General features: G+C 37.6%; 1 protein-coding gene across 1 annotated transcript; it reads right to left on the reverse strand.

Moving 5' to 3' along the window:
* Positions 1-25,729, reverse strand: LOC110293135 (selection and upkeep of intraepithelial T-cells protein 1). The gene is made up of 7 exons (XM_021160927.2): positions 25,654-25,729; positions 17,102-17,449; positions 14,822-15,103; positions 3,798-3,908; positions 1,127-1,234; positions 530-652; positions 1-47 (listed from the first exon to the last, which is right to left on the reverse strand). The coding sequence occupies exons 1-7, from the start codon at positions 25,727-25,729 to the stop codon at positions 1-3; spliced, it is 1,095 nt and encodes a 364-aa protein (XP_021016586.1).

A 25,729-nucleotide genomic window follows, 5' to 3' on the forward strand; every position in this document is an offset into this window, starting at 1 on the left:
TCAGTTGCTGGTGAAGACTCTCTGAGCATGATTGTGCTGGCACCAGTCTATAAGTACAACGGAGTATTATTAGGCATCCTTTTACTGACATTTTTGTTAGTCATGTTTGTTTCTATACTAGAGCTCTAGACTATTCAGCCTCTTGGTCCTGGCCTATAAGGCAGTGTCATGGGTGGGATGCTTCTCATGTCACAGGTGTCAAGCTGGACCATCATTATCATCTTAATATTTAAAATTGGAAGAAACCTTACAAGCCTTCAGAGAATGAATGAAACAGTAGTCTTTCCACGTTTCCCTGACACATTTGTCAGAAGTGAAATCCAATCTGAGTATGCCACTAGTCTTTGAGGCACAAAGATTACTATAACTACATTCCCCAGAACCCTGAAGGTCTTTATGGAGCACACATGTTTTCCAATTTTTCTTTCTAATTAAGATATAATGATTAAGAATTTCAACTTAAAGACATCTTTACATCATACAAAACACACTCTATAAGTCAAGTTAACACGCATCTCATCGCATTTACCTTTCAACCTGAAGTATGTATAGGAAACGAGCATGGTGGCAGGAACCATCAGTGAACACAGGATTACACTTATGTCTTCCACCCACAAAGTATCCAATTCAAAATGTACATCTGAAACAGGAACTGAAGAGAGTTGCAAAGATTAGGAAGGTTGCCACAGAGGTGATGCACCCGAACTACAGACCTATGATAGATTCACTTCTCAGGTTGTATGCAGTGTGGATGTATGAGTATGAGAGAAAAGGCTAAGATATTGATTTTAGGCAAGGTCCAAATCTCACAAGAGAGAATTAATACAATATTACTGAAAATACAGCTCAAGTTTGTGAATTCTGCATTGGACTTTTGGAATATAACTCAATTGCTATAGAGAATTACCCCATCTTCATTTTCTTTATCTTCTTTATATAGCTCCTATTACAACTATAAAATTAAAGAGTCTGCAACCCAATTGTAGGACAGGTAATTAAGGAATCAACTGATCTTGCAATCTAAGCCACCATCACCCTTCTTTAGCCAAGTGCTTTACCAGTGAGAAGACATTTTGGGAAAAAAAGGGTATTTGCTAGAAGTTTCCATATACTTGATGGCACTTACCTCTTTGTTTCATATGTAAATACACCATGACTAATACAACAGTCACCACAGAAGATGTAATTATTAATAATCCTATTATCCAAGGAGCATCCCACGTGCACCTAAAAACTGGAAAGAAAAAGTTATAATCACTATTTATGATATAAAGTTTCCTATGTTTGAAAAGTATATCAAAAAATCAGGAGCTATAATCTGATGTCATATTTCTTTGGCCATTAGAACATAGCATGACTTAGGACTAAAGCTCACATATCTGATGGTGACATGAGGGAAGGGCAAACTGTTTATAGGATGGAATGAATGCTGGGCTGAGACTGACAAGCCCACAGAAAGAAGATCCTCTTTACATTGCTGCCTCTTGTTAATCAGCGTGTGATGTAATAATTCTCATTACAAAGTTAATTCTTCCCCTTTGTAAATGATCCATTTAACACTTTATACACAACATTAGAAAAATGTTAGGTGCTCATTGCATGCCAATGATAAACACTCAAATAATGGGAAATTTTTACAGTAAAACTCTACTTAGAACTATTTTTATTAAATTAATTTATTTTTCACTCCATATTTCATTTCCTGTCCCCCATCCACCCTCCAACTGCTCCACACACACACCCTGTCTCCACAAGGATGCCTCCACACTCCACCCCACCTGACCTCTAAACTCCCTGGGGCATCCAGTCTCTTCTACTGTAAGTCTCTCAAAAGCTTTGGGAAAAACATGTTTAACCTTTAATACCTGAAAAAATGTGGGACACACAGGAAATGTGTTCTTACATTTAAAAGAATGTTTTCTATTTTTTAACTTTTTACACAAGTTTACAGTTTCTCTCTTCCCTTTTCTTCCCCAAATCTTTCCATATTGCACATCTCACACAGATCTATTTCAAATTAATGGCCTATTTTATTGCCATTAATATATATATTATATATTACATATACACATATGTATATATGTGTATATACTCACATATATGTGAGTGTGTACGTGTGTGTGTGTGTGTGTGTGTGTGTGTGTGTGTGTGTGCGTATGGCATGAGGATCCCAAGGGGACAATATTGGCATGAATGCCCTCAGTGGTAACTAATATTATGACCTGCTCAGCAAGAAGAAATCAAGCCTGGTACTGGAGTCCTAGATAATCATCCAGGGCTAGCAAAATTATGTATGTTGAAGGAGAACCTACAAATGTCAATTTACTAAGCCTCCATAATTTATAAGTACATTGTAAATATTTTCCTTAAATCTACATTTTAAAGAATGCAATAACAGTATAATGCAGATGTAGCTCAGTTGATAAACTGTGTGCTTAGTATACACAATGTCCTGGGATCCATCCCTAGCATTGTGTAAAACCATGCTTGCAGCACACACCTATTATATTAGGATTAGGGAGGTTGAAGAAAACAAAGCAAATTCAAAGTCATTCCCAGGGATGGTAAAATTGTGACTAGTACTGGCAACATTCTTCAGGCATTCCATTCTATATTCCTTAGATACAGTAGTAGAAAATGGGAACTATTTGAATCAGCTAGCAAGCTCAGACTAAAATAGAAGTTTTCAATGTGGAGAGGAAATTCATGAACTTTTCTGGGGTAACAGCAATGTTCTCAACTGTACATGACAGAATGACTATACAGATTCATGCATCACAGCAATGGGACAATAGATAACAGTGGAAAGTGCACTAATTGTGATGTCACAACACTGAATTCCCTAACTGATGGCCAAACTACACTTGGGAGGAAATCTAGGATGTCTAATTGTGATCTTCCAAAAGAGATCTCTATTTGAGGCCTTTTAAGTGGGGAGCACCTTAAAATTCGAGACAGTTTTTTTCATTAATTAATTTATTTATTCACTTTACATCCCAATTTCTGTAACCCTCCCTCATATTCTCCCAGTCCCAGTTTTTGTTGTTGTTGTTTTGTTTTTGTTTTGTTTTGCATTTTATGATTTTGGAGGAATTCTTCTCTTGAGCACAGCATATTAGAGAGTGTATGCAAACTTTTTCTCCTATAATAAATTAATAACCTAATGTCGCAATTAACACCCCTCCCAGTGTACTCATCTCTCCCTTTGCTGTGATGAGTAACCTCTGTTACCATTCTTACTATGGTTGAGAACATTGCTGTTTCCACAGATAAGGTCACTGGATTCTTGAGGAAGTGAAGTGACAAATACATTTTTGTATTTTTTGGTTTTTGTTGTTGTTTTGGTTTTGGTTTTGGTTTTTGGTTTTGGGGTTTTTTTTGTTTTTTGTTTTGGTTTTTTGAGATGTTTTCTTTGTGTAACTCACTCTTTCTGTTGTGGAACTCACTCTGTAGACCAGGCTGGCCTCGAACTCAGAAATCTGCCTGCCTCTGCCTCCCAAGTGTTGGGATTACAGGCAAGCACTACCACTGCCCAGCCAACAAATACATTTTTAAAACATTTTCCAGGTTGGCTTTGGGTCTTCAACACAATCAGACAAAAAAAATTCCAACATGAGCCAAACAGCATTGTCAATAGATTCAGCAGAAAGGGAGGACACATTAGGAACAAGGAATAAGTAAAGGCAGACAGCTAACTGACAACAAAAACTCATTAGAGCACTGTAAAAGAGAAAGACCCACAAATCAAGGCATGTGCAGCGCTAGTTCCCTCCCCTGCTCCCACATGGCATACGTACCTTTATGCTCATGATGTAGCAGACAACTAAAAACAAGGATAGAGACCACCATCATAGATAGTATTATACCCAGAATCATTTTCCAAATCCTATTCCACGAAAAAAATGCATCTGCAATAAAGGGTCACAAATCTTAGAATGTAGAAATTAATAAGTCTTTAGACCAATCCAATTTCAAATGATCAACTTGCAAGGCATGTTTCTGTTCAAGATCTCATATCTCTGGTAGATTAGATGTAGTACATTTTAGAGAAAGTTATTATGTACCCAATGAAATGCACAGCATTGTCTGAAGTAAAGCTAAGCCAGGCATGAATGAGTGTGAGACTTATGCAAAGTTAAATGGGAGCACTTTTCTTGTATATTCTTCCCCATTTCCTCTCAGGAGCTTCTTTGGTAAAAGAAAAGAGGCAAAGCAAAGTTTTAGCAGGGGCCTGTGGCTAAAATACAGGTTTGCAGGAGCCATTTATAACTTCATCTTCCAGCCCTTTGTCTTAGCTCTTATACTGTGTGCAGTACTAAATTCATATGAGGATTACCTTGAACTTCTGATTCTCCTGCCTTTACCTCCCTGGTACTGGGATTACTAAAGCACGCCAGAAAGTGCAGAGTATGTGGTACTAGGAATTGAACTCATTACTTTGTGCATTCTAGGCAAATATTCTATCAACTGTGTTATAACTACAGTCCCCAATACATATATAGCAGAGGACAGCCAGGTCTGAGTTCAGTAAGAGAAGATGCACCTAACCCTCAAGAGACTGGGTGTCCCATGAAGTTTAGAGATCTAGTGGTGTAGGGGGTAGGGATTTGGGGGTGGGGGTGGGGAGTGGGGATATCCTCATGGAGCCAGGGAGCCAGGAGGAGGTACAGGATGTGGAAGAGTCAGAGGGTAGACCAAAAGGAGAATAAAATCTAGAGTGTAAATAAATAAATAAATACATAAATACATAAAAGATTAAATAAAAATAAATGAAATATAATAAAATGATAGGGTGTTAAAATAAAAAAAAAACAGCTTATCTTCGCTAAGTAGCTACTAACTCATACAATATGCATTGCATCCTTTACTCAAATTGTAAATAAATAACAAGTTCTTCCTTTTCCTGTTTTTATTTTTTTTAATTGGGTATTTATTTCTTTTACATTTCCAATGCTATCCCAAAAGTCCCTCACACGCTCCCCCCACCCACTCCCCCATCCACCCACTCGCACTTCTTGGCCCTGGCATTCCCATGTACTGAGGCATATAAAGTTTGCACGACCAATGGGCCCCTGTTTCCACTGATGACTGAGTAGGCCATCTTCTGATTCATATGCAGCTAGAGACACGAGCTCCGGCGGGAGGGGGGGGGGTGTTGGTTAGCTCATATTGTTGTTCCACCTATAGGATTGCAGATCCCTTCAGCTCCTTGGGTACTTTCTCTAACTCCTCCATTGGGGGCCCTGTGATCCATCCAATAGCTGACTGTTAACACCCACTTCTGTGTTTGCCAGGCCTCGGCATAGTCTCACAAGAGACAGCCATATCTGGGTCCTTTCAGCAAAATCTTGCTAGTGTATGCAATGGTGTCAGCGTTTCAAAGCTGATTATGGGATGGATCCCCGGATATGGCAGTCTCTAGATGGTCCATCCTTTCATCTCAGCTCCAAACTTTGTCTCTGTAACTCCTTCCATGGTTGTTTTGTTCCCAATTCTAAGAAGGGGCAAAGTGTCCACACTTTGGTTGTCGTTCTTGAGTTTCATGCGTTTAGCAAATTGTATCTTATATCTTGGGTATTCTAAGTTTCTGGGCTAATATCCACTTATCAGTGAGTACATATCATGCGAGTTCTTTTGTGATTGGGTTACCTATGTTGTAGGTGCATTATAGGTGTCTATATGTGTGTTCCTATACACATAGCATGTCATATATATGTATATATATATACATACATACTGTGTCTGAGAGAGAGAGAGAATGTATGTAAGTATAACTATATTTATATACATATAGGCTATGAACGCTAAAAGGAGGATAGAATATTTAAATTTTGTTTATACCTTGGAATTATTTACATTCCTATTTCTGCTGCAACTAAATTACGAAGATTTACTTTTCCATTGAACATGTAATGGAATGGGAAAATGGAGTCAACTGAAGAAACTAAATTGTCGAAAGTGGTAGGTGAGGAGGCGGCGCCATTTTCGGCTCCAGACAACCGGCCACCTCCCTAGTCAGAGCACACGTCTCCACTCAGCCTGAGAGGCTTCTGCCACAGGTTTCACGGAACCAGCTTGGTTCCAGGACTCCGCGGAGGGCAGTCTGCACAGGCCAAAGCAACACAGCATCTGGGAAAGATCCTGTTTTGGGCCTTCATCTTCAGCCAGGAGGAGGTCCAAACACCAGATAACTGTGCACCTTCCCTGAAAGAGGAGACCTTGCCTGCAGAGACTGCTCTGAACACTGAAACTCAGAGGAGAGAGCTAGTCTCCCAGGTCTGCTCATAGAGGGTAACAAAATCACCAGAGGAACAATCTCTAAACAGAGACAACTATAACAACTAACTCCAGAGATTACCAGATGGCAAAAGGTAAACCTAAGAATCTTACTAACAGAAACCAGGACCACTCACCATCATCAGAACCTAGCACTCCCACTTTGCCCAGTCCAGGGCACCCCAACAAACCTGAAAAGCTAGACCTGGATTTAAAAGCATATCTCATGATGATAGTGGAGGACATCAAGAAGGACTTAAATAAGTCACTTAAAGAAATACAGGAGAACACTGCTAAACAAGTAGAAGACATTAAAGAAGAAACACAGAAATCCTTAAAGAATTGCAGGGAAACATAACCAAACAGATAGAAGACATTAAAGAGGAAACACAAAAATCCCTTAAAGAATTGCAGGAAAACACAACCAAACAGGAGATAGAATTGAATAAAACCATCCAAAACCTAAAAAGGGAAGTAGACACAATAAAGAAAACCCAAAGTGAGGCAACGCTGGAGATAGAAACCCTAGGAAAGAAATCTGGAACCATAGATGCGAGCATCAGCAACAGAATACAAGAGATGGAAGAGAGAATCTCAGGTGCAGAAGATTCCATAGAGAACATCAGCACAACAATCAAAGAAAATGGAAAATGCAAAAAGATCCTAACTCAAAACATGCAGGAAATTCAGGACACAATGAGAAGACCTAACCTACGGATAATAGGAGTTGATGAGAATGAAGATTTTCAACTCAAAGGACCAGCAAACATCTTCAAAAAATTATTGAAGAAAACTTCCCAAATCTAAAGAAAGAGATGCCCATGAACATACAAGAAGCCTACAGAACTCCAAATAGACTGGACCAGAAAAGAAATTCCTCCCGACACATAATAATCAGAACAACAAATGCACTAAATAAAGATAGAATACTAAAAGCAGTAAGGGAAAAAGGTCAAGTAATATATAAAGGCAAGCCTATAAGAATTACACCAGATTTTTCACCAGAGACTATGAAAGCCAGAAGAGCCTGGACAGATGTTATACAGACACTAAGAGAACACAAATTCCAGCCCAGGCTACTATACCAAGCCAAACTCACAATTACCATACATGGAGAAACCAAAGTATTCCACGACAAAACCAAATTCACCCATTATCTCTCCACGAATCCAGCCCTTCAAAGGATAATAACAGAAAAAAACCAATACAAGGATGGGAACCACGCCCTAGAAAAAACAAGAAGGTAATCCCTCAACAAACCTAAAAGAAGACAGCCACAAGAACAGAATGCCAACTTTAACAACAAGTATAACAGGAAGCAACAATTACTTTTCCTTAATATCTCTTAATATCAATGGACTCAACTCCCCAATAAAAAGACATAGACTAACAAACTGGCTACACAAACAAGACCCAACATTTTGCTGCTTACAGGAAACTCATCTCAGAGAAAAAGATAGACACTACCTCAGAATGAAAGGCTGGAAAACAATTTTCCAAGCAAATGGTAGGAAGAAACAAGCTGGAGTAGCCATTATAATATCTAACAAAATCTACCTACAAACCAAAATAATCAAAAAACACAAGGAGGGGCACTTCATACTCATCAAAGATAAAATTCTCCAAGAGGAACTCTCAATTCTGAATATATATGCTCCAAATACAAGGGCAGCCACATTCATTAAAGAAACTTTAGTAAAGCTCAAAGCACACATTGCACCTCACACAATAATAGTGGGAGACTTCAACACACCACTTTCACCAATGGACAGATCATGGAAACAGAAACTAAACAGCGACACAGTGAAACTAACAGAAGTGATGAAACAAATGGACTTAACAGATATCTACAGAACATTTTATCCTAAAACAAAAGGATATACCTTCTTCTCAGCACCCCATGGTACCTTCTCCAAAATTGACCACATAATTGGTCACAAAACAAGCCTCAACATATACAAAAATATTGAAATTGTCCCATGCATACTATCATATCACCATGGACTAAGGCTGATCTTCAATAATAAAATAAATAATAGAAAGCCAACATTCACGTGGAAACTGAACAACACTCTTCTCAATGATAACTTGGTCAAGGAGGGAATAAAGAAAGAGATTAAGGACTTTTTGGAGTTTAATGAAAATGAAGCCACAACATACCCAAACTTATGGGACACAATGAAAGCATTCCTAAGAGGAAAACTCATACCTCTGAGTGCCTCCAAAAAGGAACTAGAGAGAGCACACATTAGCAGCTTGACAACACACCTAAAAGATCTAGAACAAAGGGAAGCAAATTCACCCAAGAGGAGTAGAAGGCAGGAAATAATCAAACTCAGGGGTGAAATCAACCAAGTGGAAACAAGAACTATTCAATGTATCAACCAATCAAGGAGCTGGTTCTTTGAGAAAATCAACAAGATAGATAACCCCTTAGCCAGACTAGTGAGTCTAGCAAGTGAGAGGGCACAGGGAAAGCATCCTAATTAACAAAATCAGAAATGAAAAGGGAAACATAACAACAGATCCTGAAGAAATCCAAACACCATCAGATCCTCCTACAAAAGGCTAAACTCAACAAAACTGGAAAACCTGGATGAAATGGACAAGTTTCTAGACAGATACCAGGTACCCAAGCTAAATCAAGATCAGTTTAATAATCTAAACAGTCCTATATCCCCTAAAGAAATAGAAGCAGTCATTAATAGTTTCCCAACCAAAAGAAGCCCAGGACCAGATGGTTTTAGTGCAGAGTTGTATCAGACCTTCAAAGAAGACCTAATTCCAGTTCTTCACAAACTATTCCACAGAATAGAAATGGAAGGTGCTCTACCTAACTCATTCTATGAAGCCACAATTACTCTGATACCTAAACCACAGAAAGATCCAACAAAGATAGAAAACTTCAGACCAATTTCCCTTATGAATATCAATGCAAAAATCCTCAATAAAGTTCTTGCTAACCGAATCTAAGAACACATCAAAACAATCATCCATCCTGACCAAGTAGGTTTCATCCCAGGGATGCAAGGATGGTGCAATATACGGAAATCCATCAACGTAATCCAGTATATAAACAAACTCAAAGACAAAAACCACATGATCATCTTGTTAGATGCTGAGAAAGCATTTGATAAAATCCAACACCCATTCATGATAAAAGTCTTGGAAAAATCAGGAATTCAAGGCCCATACCTAAACATGATAAAAGCAATCTACAGCAAACTAGTAGCCAACATCAAAGTAAATGGTGAGAAGCTGGAAGCAATCCCACTAAAATCAGGGACTAGACAAGGCTGTCCACTCTCGCCCTACCTATTCAACATTGTACTTGAAGTCCTAGCCAGAGCAATTCGACAACAAAAGGAGATCAAGGGGATACAAATTGGAAAGGAAGAAGTCAAAATATCACTTTTTACAGATGATATGATAGTATATATAAGTGACCCTAAAAATTACACCAGAGAACTCCTAAGCCTGATAAACAGCTTCAATGAAGTAGCTGGATATAAAATTAACTCAAACAAGTCAATGGCCTTTCTCTACACAAAGGATAAACAGGCTGAGAAAGAAATTACGGAAACAACACCCTTCTCAATAGTCACAAATAATATAAAATACCTTGGTGTGACTCTAACTAAGGAAGTGAAAGATCTGTATGATAAGAACTTCAAGTCTCTGAAGAAAGAAATTAAAGAAGATCTCAGAAGATGGAAAGATCTCCCATGCTCATGGATTGGCAGGATCAACATTGTAAAAATGGCTATCTTGCCAAAAGCAATACACAAATTCAATGCAATCCCCATCAAAATTCAAACTCAATTCTTCAATGAATTAGAAAGGGTGATCAGCAGATTCATCTGGAATAACAAAAAACCTAGGATAGCAAAAATTCTTCTCAAGGATAAAAGAACCTCTGGTGGAATCACCATGCCGGACCTAAAGCTGTACTACAGAGCAATTGTGATAAAAACTGCATGGTATTGGTATAGTGACAGACAAGTAGACCAATGGAATAGAATTGAAGACCCAGAGATGAACCCACACACCTATGGTCACTTGATCTTTGACAAGGGAGCTAAAACCATCCAGTGGAAAAAAGACAGCATTTTCAGCAAATGGTGCTGGCACAACTGGAGGTTATCATGTAGAAAACTGCGAATTGATCCATTTCTATCTCCTTGTACTAAGGTCAAATCTAAGTGGATTAAGGAACTCCACATAAAACCAGAGACACTGAAACTTATAGAGGAGAAACTAGGGAAAAGCCTCGAAGATATGGGTACAGGGGGAAAATTCCTGAATAGAAGAGCAATGGCTTATGCTGTAAGATCGAGAATCGATAAATGGGACCTCATAAAATTGCAAAGCTTCTGCAAGGCAAAAGACACTGTCAATAAGACGAAAAGGCCACCAACAGATTGGGAAAGGATCTTTACCTATCCCAAATCGGATAGGGGACTAATATGCAATATATATAAAGAACTCAAGAAGGTGGACTCCAGAAAATCAAATAACCCCATTAAAAAATGGGGCTCAGAGCGGAACAAAGAATTCTCACCTGAGGAATACCGAATGGCTGAGAAGCACCTGAAAAAATGTTCAACATCCTTAATCATCAGGGAAATGCAAATCAAAACAACCCTGAGATTCCACTTCACTACAGTCAGAATGGCTAAGATCAAAAATTCATGTGACAGCAGATGCTGGTGAGGATGTGGAGAAAGAAGAACACTCCTCCATTGTTGGTGGGATTGCAAGCTTGTACAACCACTCTGGAAATCAGTCTGGTGGTTCCTCAGAAAATTGGACATAGTTCTACCGGAGGATCCCGCAATACCTCTCCTGGGCATATATTCAGAAGATGTCCCAACCAGTAAGAAGGACACATGCTCCACTATGTTCATAGCAGCCTTATTTATAATAGCCAGAAGCTGGAAAGAACCCAGATGCCCCTCAACAGAGGAATGGATACAGAAAATGTGGTACATTTACACAATGGAGTACTACTCAGCTATTAAAAAAAATGAATTTATGAAATTCCTAAGTAAATGGATGGACCTGGAGGGCATCATCCTGAGTGAGGTAACCCAATCACAAAGGAACTCACACAATATGTACTCACTGATAAGTGGATATTAGCCCAGAAACTTAGGATGCCCAAGATATAAGATACAATTTGCTAAACGCATGAAATTCAAGAAGAACGAAGACCAAAGTGTGGACACTTTGCCCCTTTTTAGAAATGGGAACAAAACACCCATGGAAGGAGTTATAGACACAAAGTTTGGAGCTGTGACGAAAGGATGGACCATCTAGTGATTGCCATATGCAGGGATCCATCCCATAATCAGCTTCCAAAAGCTGACACCATTGCATACACTAGCAAGATTTTGCTGAAAGGACCCAGATATAGCTGTCTCTTGTGAGACTATGCCGGGGCCTAGCAAACACAGAAGTGGATGATCACAGTCAGCTATTGGATGGATCACACGGCCCCCAACCGAGGAGTTAGAGAAATTACCCAAGGAGCTAAAGGGAACTGCAACCCTATCGGTGGAACTACAATATGAACTAACCAGTACCCCAGAGCTCATGTCTCTAGCTGCATATGTATCAAAAGATGGCCTAGTCAGCCATCACTGCAAAGAGAGGCCCATTGGACTTGCAAACTTTATATGCCCCAGTACAGGGGAACCCCAGGGCCAAAAAGGGGGAGTAGGTGGGTAGGGGATTGGGGGGTGGGTATGGGGGACTTTTGGGATAGCATTGAAAATGTAAACGAGGAAAATACCTAATAAAAAATAAATTAAAAAAAAAAGTGGTAGGTAAGTTATTCCTATATGATTCTCTTGAGTTCTCAACATGTTTCCCTTCATCTTAATCTTACATTGGCATCCTGAACACATATAAACACTGACACATGCATGATTACTTGGCATTTTATAAGGCACACTTTAAGTTTTATTTTAATTCAGCTATATAAATTGGTTTATATAAATATAAATTAGATATTATGATATTAAATATTTGAAATACCTTACAGATATCAATATATACAACCAACAAAGATTAGACTTTTGTGCTTTTGATACATAGGTAAGGGAAAATAAGTAGAACTAAGTTATACAGTGTTCTTAAAGGAAATAATACTAAAGGAATAAGAAATAGAAAAGTAACAGATTACCAGGTGTGTGGAGGGGACAGATGGCATGCTTTTCAGTTGTTTTGTATAAGTATTCTTTTATAAGATCATTGACAATTGAGCAAAGAACTGTGAAAGAAACAAGGAAAATAAGTAGTATATACAGCTTGTTGAGAGAAAAAGTCATGCAGAGTGAAGATCTCACATCAGGAGTTAGTCTCCATGGATGAGAAGCATCAGAATATATGTGAATAGATTTGTGTGGACAATGAAGATGATTAGGGGATGAGATCAGATAAATTAATGGGCACATACAATACTGAACACTGTGAGGCATTTGTTCTGGAAAAAATATTTTAATAAATCTTTCCTCCTATTGGCTAATTTTAATTAATCATGGACAAAAGTAGCAATGGGTAACTTCCATCTTCCTATTGCTAAAACTGAGCATGGGTGATTGTGTCTTAAAATTGAATGGCAGGAGTAATATGGTCAAAAGAGATGATAAAGAATCCAGTCAATTTGAAACCATTTTTCTCTCTGCCCTGTTCTTTTATGAGATGCTCTATCCCTAATATATATCTTAAATCCAGAAGCATAGGTCTGATAAACACCTTGTACCCCAGGACTATAGCCTGTAGATTCCTCCAGTCTTTACAAAGCAACAGTTTTCTTGGTTCCATTACCATGGTATCTTCTTTAAAACCCCTCAACCCCTTCATTTGTTCAATCTCATATACAATATGACACCTGATACTGATAGTAGAACAGCCATCAAATTTGTCTTCCCACTTTGACTACACTAAAATTAAAGTTACATACATTACTTTTTGATGCATTACCATCAAAATCATTTTCTAAATTATATTCAGCTTATAAATGTGTGTGTGTGCATTTCTCTGTGTGTGCTCATGCACTCATGTATACACCTTTGAAGATCAAAGAACTACTTATGCTAGTGGTTTCTATCTTTTAACCAGGTGAGGCCCTGTGATCAAACTCAGTTCACTCACCATCAAGTCCTTTATCTGTTTTTCATTTCAAATACACAGCTAAATCTGTGTCATCAAGTCCCAGAATCAAATTTCTGCTTTGAAATTACAGTAGCAATGAGATTTTGGATAGACCTACTGCTTTCCCATAAAGAAAAAAGTCAAGCATTACTTCAAAATTTTTATTTAGAGAAGCTGAATATGTGAAATGTAATTTGTAAAGCAAAAAGTTCATCAAGCTTCTCCTATACTAGCTAGCTTGTATAGTACTGGAAGTTTCTATGTGGGTGGCTGGGGAAGAAAGGACATTTATGGTCCTACCTAGTGCTGAACTCCGCATAATTCAATATTCATGTGTCTGGCAAAATATGTGTACTGGAGCAATGACACAACAATAAAAGACTAATTGCATTCTGATTTTGTTTGAAACCTACTCCACAGGAGGAAATTTCATGCCTGATACTAGAATCCTACTCAAAAGCCCACGGCACAGAAACTCATAAACACTAGTGTTGAAACTGCTGTTTCTATTCTTCTCAGTGGTTTGTGTCAAATTGTCTTCTAAATAATTATGTTTACATGCATAATCCTAGACTCCTCTCAACCTTGGTCAGAGGCGCTTCTTGTGGAAAGAGCAGTAGTCAATGTTCACAACTGACTGAGAATAAGAAGCAGAATACTCTCAGCCCCTAACTATACCATATATATTAGTCTCACCACCCTTAGGTCTCTGAGAAAATTTCTGAAGTGTTGACAGAAAGACTATGATAGCCAGAAGATAGGGGGTGAGTGCTATAAAATGATGACTTTTGGATATGGCTTAGATTGAGCAGTCATGAACCCACAACAGCTGGGCAAGTCCTCAAAATATCAAGCCAATAAAAATCACAGCACAGATAGGGGTAAGTGATCTCCAGATCCCATTCTGAACTGTTTGCAGGAGATAGTTGCTGTAAGACAGTAACTTACTGTCTGTTGAGATGTGATCACTGGAAGGTTTCCAATCATCCAGTGATGCCTCCACAGCCATATCCATAGGGAAAACACTAACTAGACAGAGTAGGTTATCAGTAACAAAAGGACATGGAGTTGGGAGATGTGTGTGTTAAGGAGGCTGTGAGGAGGGGGGTGTTGAAAAGTACAAAGGGGATAGGTATGGTTATATATCACTATATATACATGCATAAAAGTTCTCCAAATAAAGATTTTTTTTAAATTGCCCTAGAACTCAAATATGAATAAGGAAAAGTGGATTAAAGAATGTAGAAGCTATAATAATCATGGTAAAAGTAATATGATGAATAAAACCAAAATAAAGTAGAGCTTAAGCAATCAAGTCAAGGAAGAAAATGAATCATTCTGTTTAGCTTTAAACTATGATACTGAAGAACAAATATACAGACATTACCTGATAGAATAACACTTGTCCTTTCCTCTTGGCCTGTTAGAGGGTTCTGAAGGCAACAAATGACTTTCGGAAAGAAGCTTTCTCTAATGAGAAGGGATATCTTCATATTGAACAGTTTGTCTCTACCCTGTGAGTGGGATTTTGATGCAGCTGGAATGACCTCCCCTCTTCTGTCTCTCCATTGCATAAGAGGCCGTGGGAACCAACCTCCAGAGTGACACTCCACTATCACACCTTTGGTATTAGGAGGGTGCACATTAATCTGTACCCGTAAGTTTATGGCTGGTGGGAACAGAAGAGTAAAACAGTATTTTTAATTTAATAAAAGGAGAAATAATAAAGAAAGAATAAAATTCTCTCACCTATTTTAATTGATTACTAGAACCTAAAGAGGCAAGGGCTCTAATTGCATGATTTTTCAAAATAGAAAAGTACCTGATAGAAAGTCATAGTCTGGACTGTAAAAAAAAGATTAAAGAATAAATTCTAAAAAAAGAAACCCATAGTACACTACTACCAACACATTCTATATTATTATTTATCTATTGATTCCCTCAAAATATTATCTATTTTATATGGATTCACTCAAAATATTTACTTCTTACTAACTTGAAACTAGCCTAGGTTCTTGAAATATAATAATAAAACAAAATCAATATTTATATACTATAGAATCTGGGATTTAAAATGATTTCTCCATAGTCAACACTTAATCACTGTTGAACTCCAATTTTAAATGTTGAAGTAAAAAATATAATGCAGCTTTGAGTCTTTAATTGAAACTTAAATTGTATATTCTGAGTATACAACTGATATTTACATACAGTATATTTCATATGAAATAACTAATACCTTGGTGTCTTCAAAATGTATTACATACTAATTTGGATCAAATTAATGTCTTTGAAAGTGTTAGGACATTATATGGGATATAAAACTTGCCTAAAATGTGGAGAAGAAAGAACTGTGATTTAACCCAACCGCAAAGCAACTGTCTTACAAATCTCTCTGATATAACAAAATTAGCTTATATCTTTGATGTCTGATACAGTTCTACTTTCTCCATGTGATGGTTAAGTGTCTAAACTATGGCAAGTGGTATTGAAGAAGAGAATAGCTAATTTTAATTTTAGGATATGTATGTGTGTGTGTGTGTGTGTGTGTGTGTGTGTGTGTGTGTGTATGAAGAAATAATACAGAAAGAATAAAATTCTCTCAGCTATTTTAATTTATTAATAAAATTTAAAGAGGCAAAGGCTCTAATTGCCTGATTTTTCAAAATAGAAGAGTACCTGATAGAAAGCCATAGTCTGGACTGAGTCCAGACTATATGTATATACACTATATGTATACACACACACACACACACACACATAGCTTTGCTGTAGCAATCTTCCTCCTCCTCCTCCTCCTCCTCCTCCTTCTTCTTCTACTTCTTCTTCTTCTTCTTTCTTTCTCTCTCTCTCTCTCTCTCTCTCTCTCTCTCTCTCTCTCTCTCTCTCTCTCTCTCTCTCTCTCTCTCTCTGTAATCCTGACTGGCGAAGAATTCCACTGAATTCATGGAAATCTGCCTACCTCTGCCTCATGTGTACAGGAAATAAAGAATCTTGCTATTTTAACTGGCTTTAAAATATAAAATTAATTAATTAATTACATCATATTCCTTAGTTTAGCTTTTAATTATTGGTTTGGAAAAACATATGAGCTTCATAAATATTAACTGTCTATGAGCTTAGAGTCAAAACCACACATGATCAGAAAACAAATCACTTCCATTTTCCTCAAGTCCTCACTTTCCTGCCATTATTTTCCAAATCATAAGTTAATAGGTGAAGAAAATTGTAAACGTGACATACTTACAGAAGTGATGATTCAGGAAAGTTATTCTCACACAAATTATCTAGTAGATTGATTTAAGTAAAATTGAGAATAAGAATTACCACAAAGAAAAATATTTTAAAATTTACATCACTGGTAATTATCACATCTTACTAACACGTTGTTAGAAAATAACTACAATGATAAAATAAACCTGAAAGTGTTCTGTGGATAAGTTAAAAATCTGGCAATCTGTTTAAACCAAAATCGGAATTTACTCATAGACTTGATGTGTATACAGACATAATTTTATTTTTGATTTAGGTAAAAAACAAAATTCATGATAACGACCTTGGGAATAAAACAATGTATTTAGATGTAGGAACACTGAAAATCTACCTTTCAGACCCAGAGGAGTTAAAAATGTTGATTCATAGAAACCTCAGAAAGATCCATGCCCACCTGTGACCTTGACCTCTGTTATGTGCTCTTCATAGAAATCACCATCTTTGAACACACAGTGGTAAGACCCATCATCATCAACAGTCACATTAAAGATCCTAAGGGTCACTTTCCCTTCTCCAATCCCATCTTTTAAGAGTTCTGTTCGTTCCACATACTTGGAGATAATTTCTCCAAACATGTCTTTGCCATCTCTGTACAGGTGCACAGGCTCTGTATAGAGGTTCCGGAACCAGCGAATCTCCATGTGCTGGGCTTGTTGTGGTGGAGACAACTGACAACTGAGTTCTAAGTTTCCACCCAATGAAGCCAAGACTGGCCCCTCTGAGCCGTTCACTATAAATGGCTCTGGAAAGAAAAATAAGAATGTAAGGTAGTAAAGATAGGACATTACTTTTATTTAAATCAGTCTCTCTCCCTGATCTCCCTATGACTCCCCTTCCCGTTTCACTTCCCCTTCTCCTTCCCCTTCCTCTTCCTCTTCCTCTCTCCCTTCCCCTCTGCCTCTCTATGCTCAACACACTAAAGGAAAATAAAAACACCATTTATTTATAATCGGTTAGTTCACCCCAAAGATATCATAATGTATACATTTAACTTATTTTTATATTTGATGTACTTCATAATAACTTGCATAAATTCTTTCTTCATTTTTTTCTGGTAAAGAGATTGAACTATAAAATTCCTACCTTTGTTCATTTCTGATTAATTCTTTTTCATTAAATAGTTATTACCCTTCTTCATTCATTTTAATCTCTTACCATATAACCTTCTATTATCTGTTAAGTATCACCTAGTTCAAACATATCTTTATTGTTGTTTTTCCTTTTAATAAAAGGTAGTAATAGCATATTATTTTTGGTTAGAGATTCAGAATTCTCAACTTTGACATTGTGTTCCTAAAGATTGGGAGTAGAACACATTTTATAGTTTCTTGTTTCTGTCCAGTCATACTTACTGAACGGGGGAAAAAAAACAGTTGATTTTCTTAGTATTCGGACTTTCCCCAAAAGAAACTTTTTAAAATTTCTGTTATTTTTCTGAGTTGATCAAGATTACTGCATCAATTTAAGTTATTCTCATCGTTGAGGCTAAACATTCCCTAATGCCAATGTATAACAACAGATAAATTGAGGTTTAGGATAATAAAATTATTTTGCTTAAATAAATAAAATAGAACATACATGATATGTACTCACTTATAAGTGGACACTGGTCATAAAATATAGGATACTCATGCTACACTCTACAAACTCAAAGAAGCTAAACAAGAAGCAAGGTTCAACCTATGATGCTTGAATCTCACTTAGAAGGGGAAATAAAATAGTCATAAAAGGCTAATGGAGGGATGAAACTGGGAGGGAAAGGAATGTGGAAAGAAATTAAAGGTTTTAGGATCAGGTGTGGGGATGGACAGGAAAGATAGCCAGATGGCCATGAGAATGAATAGTAATCTGTAACTGACAGGGGTGGGGAGGTGGGGAGCATCTCCAGAATGAGACAGAGACCTGAGATAAAGGAGGCACCTAAGATGCCTATAAAGGCATCAATAGGGGTAACCTTAGCTGTGACTCAGAGCATTGGAAAGATGAAACCTGAAAAGGCCACCTCTTGTGGCCAGGCGAGAACCCCAGTGGATCAATAGAGACACCAACACATCCACAAGATTTCAACCCAAAGTTTAACCTGTCTACATGAAATTCAGGGATGGGAGGATACAAGAGAAACTAAGGAGTTAGCCAACCAATAACTGGCCCAACTTGAGACCCATCCTGTGAGCAATTATCAATCTCTGACACTATTAATGATACTCTGTTGTGATTGCAGGCAGGAATCTAGCACGGCTGTCCTATGAGAGGCTCCACCCAGCAGCTGATTCAGACACAAGCAGACACCCACAACCAAATAGAGGATGGAGCTTGGGGACTCCTATGGAAAAATAAAGGGACGGATTGTGGCCTGAAAGGGATAGAAATTCCACAGAAAGACCAACAGGGTCAACTAACCTAGATCCTTGGGGCTCTCAAAGATTGAAGCACCAATCAAAGAACATACATGGACTGGACCTAGGCCTCACCACACATATACAGCAGATGAGCAGCTAGGTCTTCATGTGGGTCCTGAACAACTTGATTGGGGCTATTCCAAAACCTGTTGCTTCTCTGTGGAATATATTCTTCTAGCTAGGCTGCCTTGTGTGGTCTCAGTGGGAAAAGATATGCCTAGTCCCACAGAGACTTGATGTGTCAGGTTTGGGGGGATACCCAGAAGGTCCCACCAGCTCAGAGAAGAAAGGGAGGGAAGATGAGGAAAGTATTATGGGAAGAGGTGAATGCAAGGGAAGCAGTGGGCAGGATGTAAATTGAATACATAAAAATAAATAATTAATTTTAGATAGATGGGATAGATAGATAGATAGATAGATAGATAGATAGATGATAGATAGATGATAGATAGATGATAGATAATAGATAAAATTGGACAATAAATGTTTATTTTAATGTCCATGTAATAATATAAGAGTGTGTTTATGTGTTGCTAAAAATAATTTTATTTTCTTGGGAAAATAAATTCTGAAAATTTATTTGGGAATCTCAGATGACGATAATATGAGGCACTTATTTTCTGTGTCTGGCTTACCTCACTCAATAAAATTTTCTACTTCCATCCATTTTTCTGTTACATCTATGATTTAATTTTTCACAACTGAATAAATAGTATAGTGTAGTATATATGTGATATGTTTTCATTGTCAACTCATTACTTGAAGTTAATTGAATGAAGTTCTCTTACATTGTTTCCATTCTCTAGCGATTGTTAATACAGTAGCAATGAAAACAGATTAGCAAGTGTCTGTGGAGGAAGATATTAAGTCCTTTGTGCATATGTCAAGGAGTTATATAACGGGGTAATAGAGTAAAGTTAATTTTACCTTTCAAGGATTTTTCACATTGATTTACAGAGTGACTGTACCAGTTTGCAATCCCACCAACAGTGATGGAAGGTTCTGTTACCCAACTATTCCTTCCAGAATTTGTTGTCCATTGCTTTCTTGATATTAATTACTCTGAGTGGGATAACATGAAATCCCAAAATTGTTCTGATTTGTATTTCTTTAATCACTAAGTATAACGAACACATTTGACATATTTCTTAGTTATTTTTATTCCTTCACTTGAGAAGTCTCTGTTCAGATTCATAACCCATTTTTATTTTGGCTATTTTCTTGATTCTTTGTTTTCTCAGGAATTTATACAACTGTACAATAATCCTCTGATAGATGAATAGATGACCAAGAATCTCTACTACATCATGGACTTCATTTTCACTCAGTAGATTTGTTCCTGCTATGTGAAGAAGCTTTCCACTACTGCTGCCACTCTCCTAATTCAGTATAATTCTTAACTGCACATTAAATATATATTTTTAAATCCAGAGGTCAATGTAACCCTCACCTCTCATCAATTAAGATTTTTGCAGAAAGTCATAACTTGTCAAAGTACATAGAAAACTGACCTTGGGCTACTTAGCCAAATATATAACCCAACTCATATAAATAAAAGTCGAGGTTTTATTTATATATCTATGTATTTATTTAAATATGCTTATTTATATTTTTATATATGTTTTAATCTCTAGACAAAGGGGTCAGAAAGATTGTAAAAGCCAGAGGGACCAGGAAATCTACTGTTGAGTTTGTATCTAATAGAAAAGACAAGAAAGCTACAGCCATGAAATCTCAACAGTATAACTACCAAAACAAGACTAGAACAACAACTGCACCAGTTGACATGCCAATATGTACACAGAAGAAACCCCATTACAAATAATGACTACAAGCAATTAATGGGAATTAAGACAGGAATAACTAATCATCTCCAAAAAGGAGTCCCCTTTTGGTAATCCAATTTTAAGTGGTCAGCTTTAAAAGCATGTACATATAATCAACACTAAACATATTAAATAAATTTTATTTATATATTCATTTGTGTGTGTGTGTGTGTGTGTGTGTGTGTGTGTGTGTGTGTATGTGTGTGATGAGTTTGCAACCATTTTAAGGAAAGAGGTCAAGAATTTGAGAGGGAATAATGGAGGGATACACTAGGAAGTGCTGGAGGGAGGAAAGAGGTAAATGGTCTAATTATATTTTAATTAAATTTTTAAAATATATTTCCATGAAATTTACTTTTAACAATTAGATATTCATGACTTCAGTGTGTTGCTAGGCAACTTTATAGTCAATGCATAGTAGTTTAGAAGTAAGCAAAGTAGTATCAATATTCAATTCATTAGGACTTGGGAACTATCTTAATTACTCCATCAACTAACTCTACTTAAACCTAAATTTTGTTAGTAATAATCTACCTAAAATGACTTCATTGTAATAAATATATCATAATAACTAGAAATGTTAAAAATTAGGGAAATTTTATGTATGTGAAATAGACAGAGTTAGACTATTTGGAAACTGTGTGTATTTGATGCATAATCTTCCTATAAAACCAAAGATGATCTGGGGAATGAAGTTTAAAAAACTTTATAATGGTAGAGACCAAAAAAGAGAGAGGATGAAAAAGAGAAATTGAAATTTGGTGGGAAGGAGGTAGAGGAACTAAGGAACTAAGGAGGAACTAAGAGGAGTTGGGGAGAAGAAGGAATATGATCAAAATATTAAAAAAATTTATAAATTTTTAATTAAATGTTAAAAAAGAGAAAATGAAACATGATTGAGACCTAGGGAAACTTTGCCATCAACAAAATTATAAAAAGTCAGAACAAAAATCTTCTACACATGCCAAAAGTATTTAGTAGTTCTTATAAATTTTTAAGGCAAAAATACTTAGATAAGATATAAAGGGAAATTAATCTTAATATTAAGAGTTGTTTAAAAGCACAGTTCCAACTGGTAATAAGAACACATGCTCCACTATGTTCATAGCAGCCTTATTTATAATAGCCAGACCTGGAAAGAACCCAGATGTGCCTCAACAGAAGAATGGATACAGAAAATGTAGTACATTTACAAAATGGAGTACTACTCAGCTATTAAAAACAATGGATTTATGAAATTCTTGGACAAATGGATGTATCTGGAGGATATCATCCTTAGTGAGGTAACCCAATCACAAAAGAAGTCATTAGATATGCACTCACTAATAAATGGATATTAGCCCAGAAACATAGAACACCCAAGATACAATTTGCAAAACACAAGAAAATCAAGAAGAGGGAAGACCAAAGGGTGGATACTTCATTCCTCCTTAGAATAGGGAACAAAATACCCATGAAAGGAGTTACCAAGACAAAGTTTGGAGCTAAGATTAAAGGATGGACTATCCAGAGAATACCCCACCCAGGGATCCATCCCATAATCAGCCACCAAACCCAGACACTATTGCATGTGCCAGAAAGATTTTGCTGAAGGGACCCTGCTATAGTTGTCTCATAGGAGACTATGCCAGTGCCTGGCAAATACAGAAGTTGATGCTCACAGTCATCTATTGGATAGAACACAGGGCCCCCAATGGAGGAGCGAGAGAAAGTACTCAAGGAACTGAAGGGGTCTGGAACCCTATAGGTGGAACAACAATATGAACAACCAGTACCCTGAGAGCTTGTATCTCTAGCTGCATATGTAGCAGAAGATGGCCTAGTCGGCCATCACTGGCCCTTGGTCTTGCAAACTTTATATGCCCCAGTACAGGGGAATGCCAGGGCCAAGAATTGGGAGTGGGTGGGTAGGGGAGCAGGATGGGGGGGGGAGGTATAGGGAACTTTCGGGAGAGCATTTGAAATGCATATAAAGAAAATAAAAATAAAATAAAATAAAATAAAAACACAGAAAGGAAGATCAGAAATGCAAAGGAAATAGGGCATAAATGTATTCCAGAAAGAAATGTGAGGTTTTGAAATATAGTTGACATTACTGATTAATTCAAATAGCAAGCATAATAAGGGACTATTTTCTCATCTGTAGATGTCATTAATGACTGACACCTGCCATGCCTACCTGGCAAGCTCATACATGGCAACAGTGCAGAATAACATTTCGAATATCATAGTAAATAGCAATATATAAACATATACCAACTGATCTGTTCATAGGAATATGTGTAAAAAATTACCTTTAAAGTAAATGTTAGCAGTGAGTTAATTTGGCTGCTGTATTTCTTTACCTTATGCTAGTCCCCTATAACCACACACACACACACACACACACACAAAGAACAAAATTTATTTGAAACACACTGCAATAGCTGAGCAGTTAAATGATCTAATTTAGCCTTTTATGCTAATCTAGCTACATCCCAGACCCATCCCATGATACTTGAATATTATTATTGATCTGGATTTTTGGATTTCAAATGTATTTTCATGATGTCTCTTTGGACCTCTTCTTCATGGTTCCAATTCCTCCATCCTCCTGGCTGATCTCTCTCTCTCTCTCTCTCTCTCTCTCTCTCTCTCTCTCTCTCTCTCTCTCTCTCTCTCTCTCTCTCTCCCTCCCTCCCTCCCTCTCTCCCCCTCACTCCTTCCTCTAGCTGGTGGACATCCAGCCCTATTCACTATTCTGCCCAGTCATTAGGTGATCTACATTGATTAACAAGGCCGAGAATAAATGATAATAATTGTTTCCATGAATTTGAGACATGAGATTCTTGATATAAGCATTGCAATGCTATGTTCCTGTTAAAACAAGATATGAGGCTCGAGAAATTGGCATCTGAATAACATAAGTTAAAATTTTATACGGTGTAAAAAACATTATGCCAGCAAATATGTTTACAGTCATATTCACAGTTATGTTCAAGACTCTATGAAGACACATTTGTGGCAACCTAGCCAAATGTGAATCCCAACTAAATAGGATTCAATAAAAGTTTTAGCATTTAAAATGTAGCTTTTACTAGAACATTCTACATTTCAGCTCTATTTATTGCTGCTTCATCCTTTTTTTTGTACCTCCAAAGAATCTATATATCAACTGCACAAATTCCTTTATAAATCATTGTCTGCAGGACATAAAACCATGCCAGGAAGTTTGGTAAGGTAGAGCAGGTCAAGACTCAGAGACTCAGTGGTCAAACACCTGAGACTTAGGTGACACCCAGCTCCCTGATGGACTCCTGACTTGGAACAAGAGCCATGCTTGTCACATAAAAGAGACAAAACCTGTAGTTACAAAGGCCAAAAACAGAGTTCTCTATGTTAATGAAGTTCCTTGAGGCCCAGAGGGCTTCACCAATAAGCTTCCCTTCCCAAACATTACTCCCTGCAAAAGGGACTTAATCTCAGGCCCACCCTGAGAAGTGGGATAAGGTTTTATGCACTCACTTTCTGCCATGAAAATAAACTGTTTAGACCCATGGACTGTCTCTTTTTGCCAACATCCGCTGTGGGGAGCCATGAAGAAGGCCTTCACTACAGAGCCACAGCCTGTTCTCCCAGAGAAGGCTGCTCTGTGCTCCTAGCCACAACCACCACTAAGCCTGCCACCTCCAACCTGAGGGCAATTATCTCCTCTAGGGCAAGCTGGAGCTCCCCATTCCCCAGGGCTCCAGGCTAGACACTCTCCCCAATGTGTGGAACCCTGACTCTATTCTCTGTTCTTGACTCCCAGCAGCTCCTGAAAGCTTAAGAGTCTGAGAATCCCACTGTCTGGCCTTGTAGCAGGCCCGGGAATCCCTAGCCAGCTCTGGCTTTCCTGCCTCTCAGACTATGCTTTCCTACCCCTGTAACAGTGACTCAGTGCTTCCCTTCATTCCAGCACCCACGATTGTAATGGTGTGGGGTAAGGACGTCAAACGCCCCACATTCTGCCTCCCCAAGTGGCTATGTCCCACTGGTGGAGCGGAGACTTGTCTGGAACTCTACAATTGATCAAGATTTCAACATTCCTCATCTTATTGTATTGATAAGTCCCATGGAATGCCATAAGAATCCTCATCCTGGACTGTTTTCTCAATATAAATGTGGTATATGAGTCACATTTGCTCAATATGAGTAGTGAGTTCTGAGGATTTAAAATTTGATGGTTTTCACCCTTGATTTCTCCCATGAACCTGACACAAATCTAAGAAAACAAGACATTCTGGTTGAGAATGACTCATTATCCCTACCCATGTCGTTACTGTGTCTTAATTAAAGTGAATCTCAGGGCTCATATGTTTGAATATTTGAATATTGTGGGTGGAAATGTGTGGGACAAATTAGGATGTCTGTTCCTGATGAAAGACATACGTTACTGGAAGCTGACTTTAGTCCCAGTGAACACTCTGCTCATCAAGATTTGAGGTCTCAGTTGTTCTGTCCACAAGCATTTACTCTACCATCACAGACTCTAACCCTCTGAAATGCTCAGCCCAATTAAATGCTTTCGTTTTTTAGTTTGCCTTGGTTGTGATATTTTATCAAAGGAATAGAAAAGTAACTAATACAGTTACCTAGGACCTTAGGAATAATAGTCTTAAAATCCTATTATTTTATTGCTCCTTACTATTCCCAACAAACTTGATATTGCTAAAGGTATATATTGAGTGACAGATTTATACCTGAGCTTGCTGTGATCATCTGTAGAAGGCACATGACAATACAGTGTCCATAAAAACATAGTCCTGTGGATCCCAT

The sequence above is a fragment of the Mus caroli genome, unplaced genomic scaffold (assembly GCF_978045245.1).
Source record: "Mus caroli unplaced genomic scaffold, Mus_caroli_1 scaffold_6, whole genome shotgun sequence".
Lineage (NCBI taxonomy): Eukaryota > Metazoa > Chordata > Mammalia > Rodentia > Muridae > Mus > Mus caroli.

Bases quoted from the DNA above. Each gene is read 5' to 3' on its own strand.
- LOC110293135 (XM_021160927.2), bottom strand. From the start codon at position 25,729: ATGGGATCCACAGGACTATGTTTTTATGGACACTGTATTGTCATGTGC. The intron at 17,450-25,653 runs GTATAAATCTGT...TTTTCTTTCCAG, and splicing joins GATGATCACAGCAAGCTCAG to AGCCATTTATAGTGAACGGC. The intron at 3,909-14,821 runs GTAATGTCTGTA...CCTTTATTGCAG, and splicing joins GACAAGTGTTATTCTATCAG to ATGCATTTTTTTCGTGGAAT.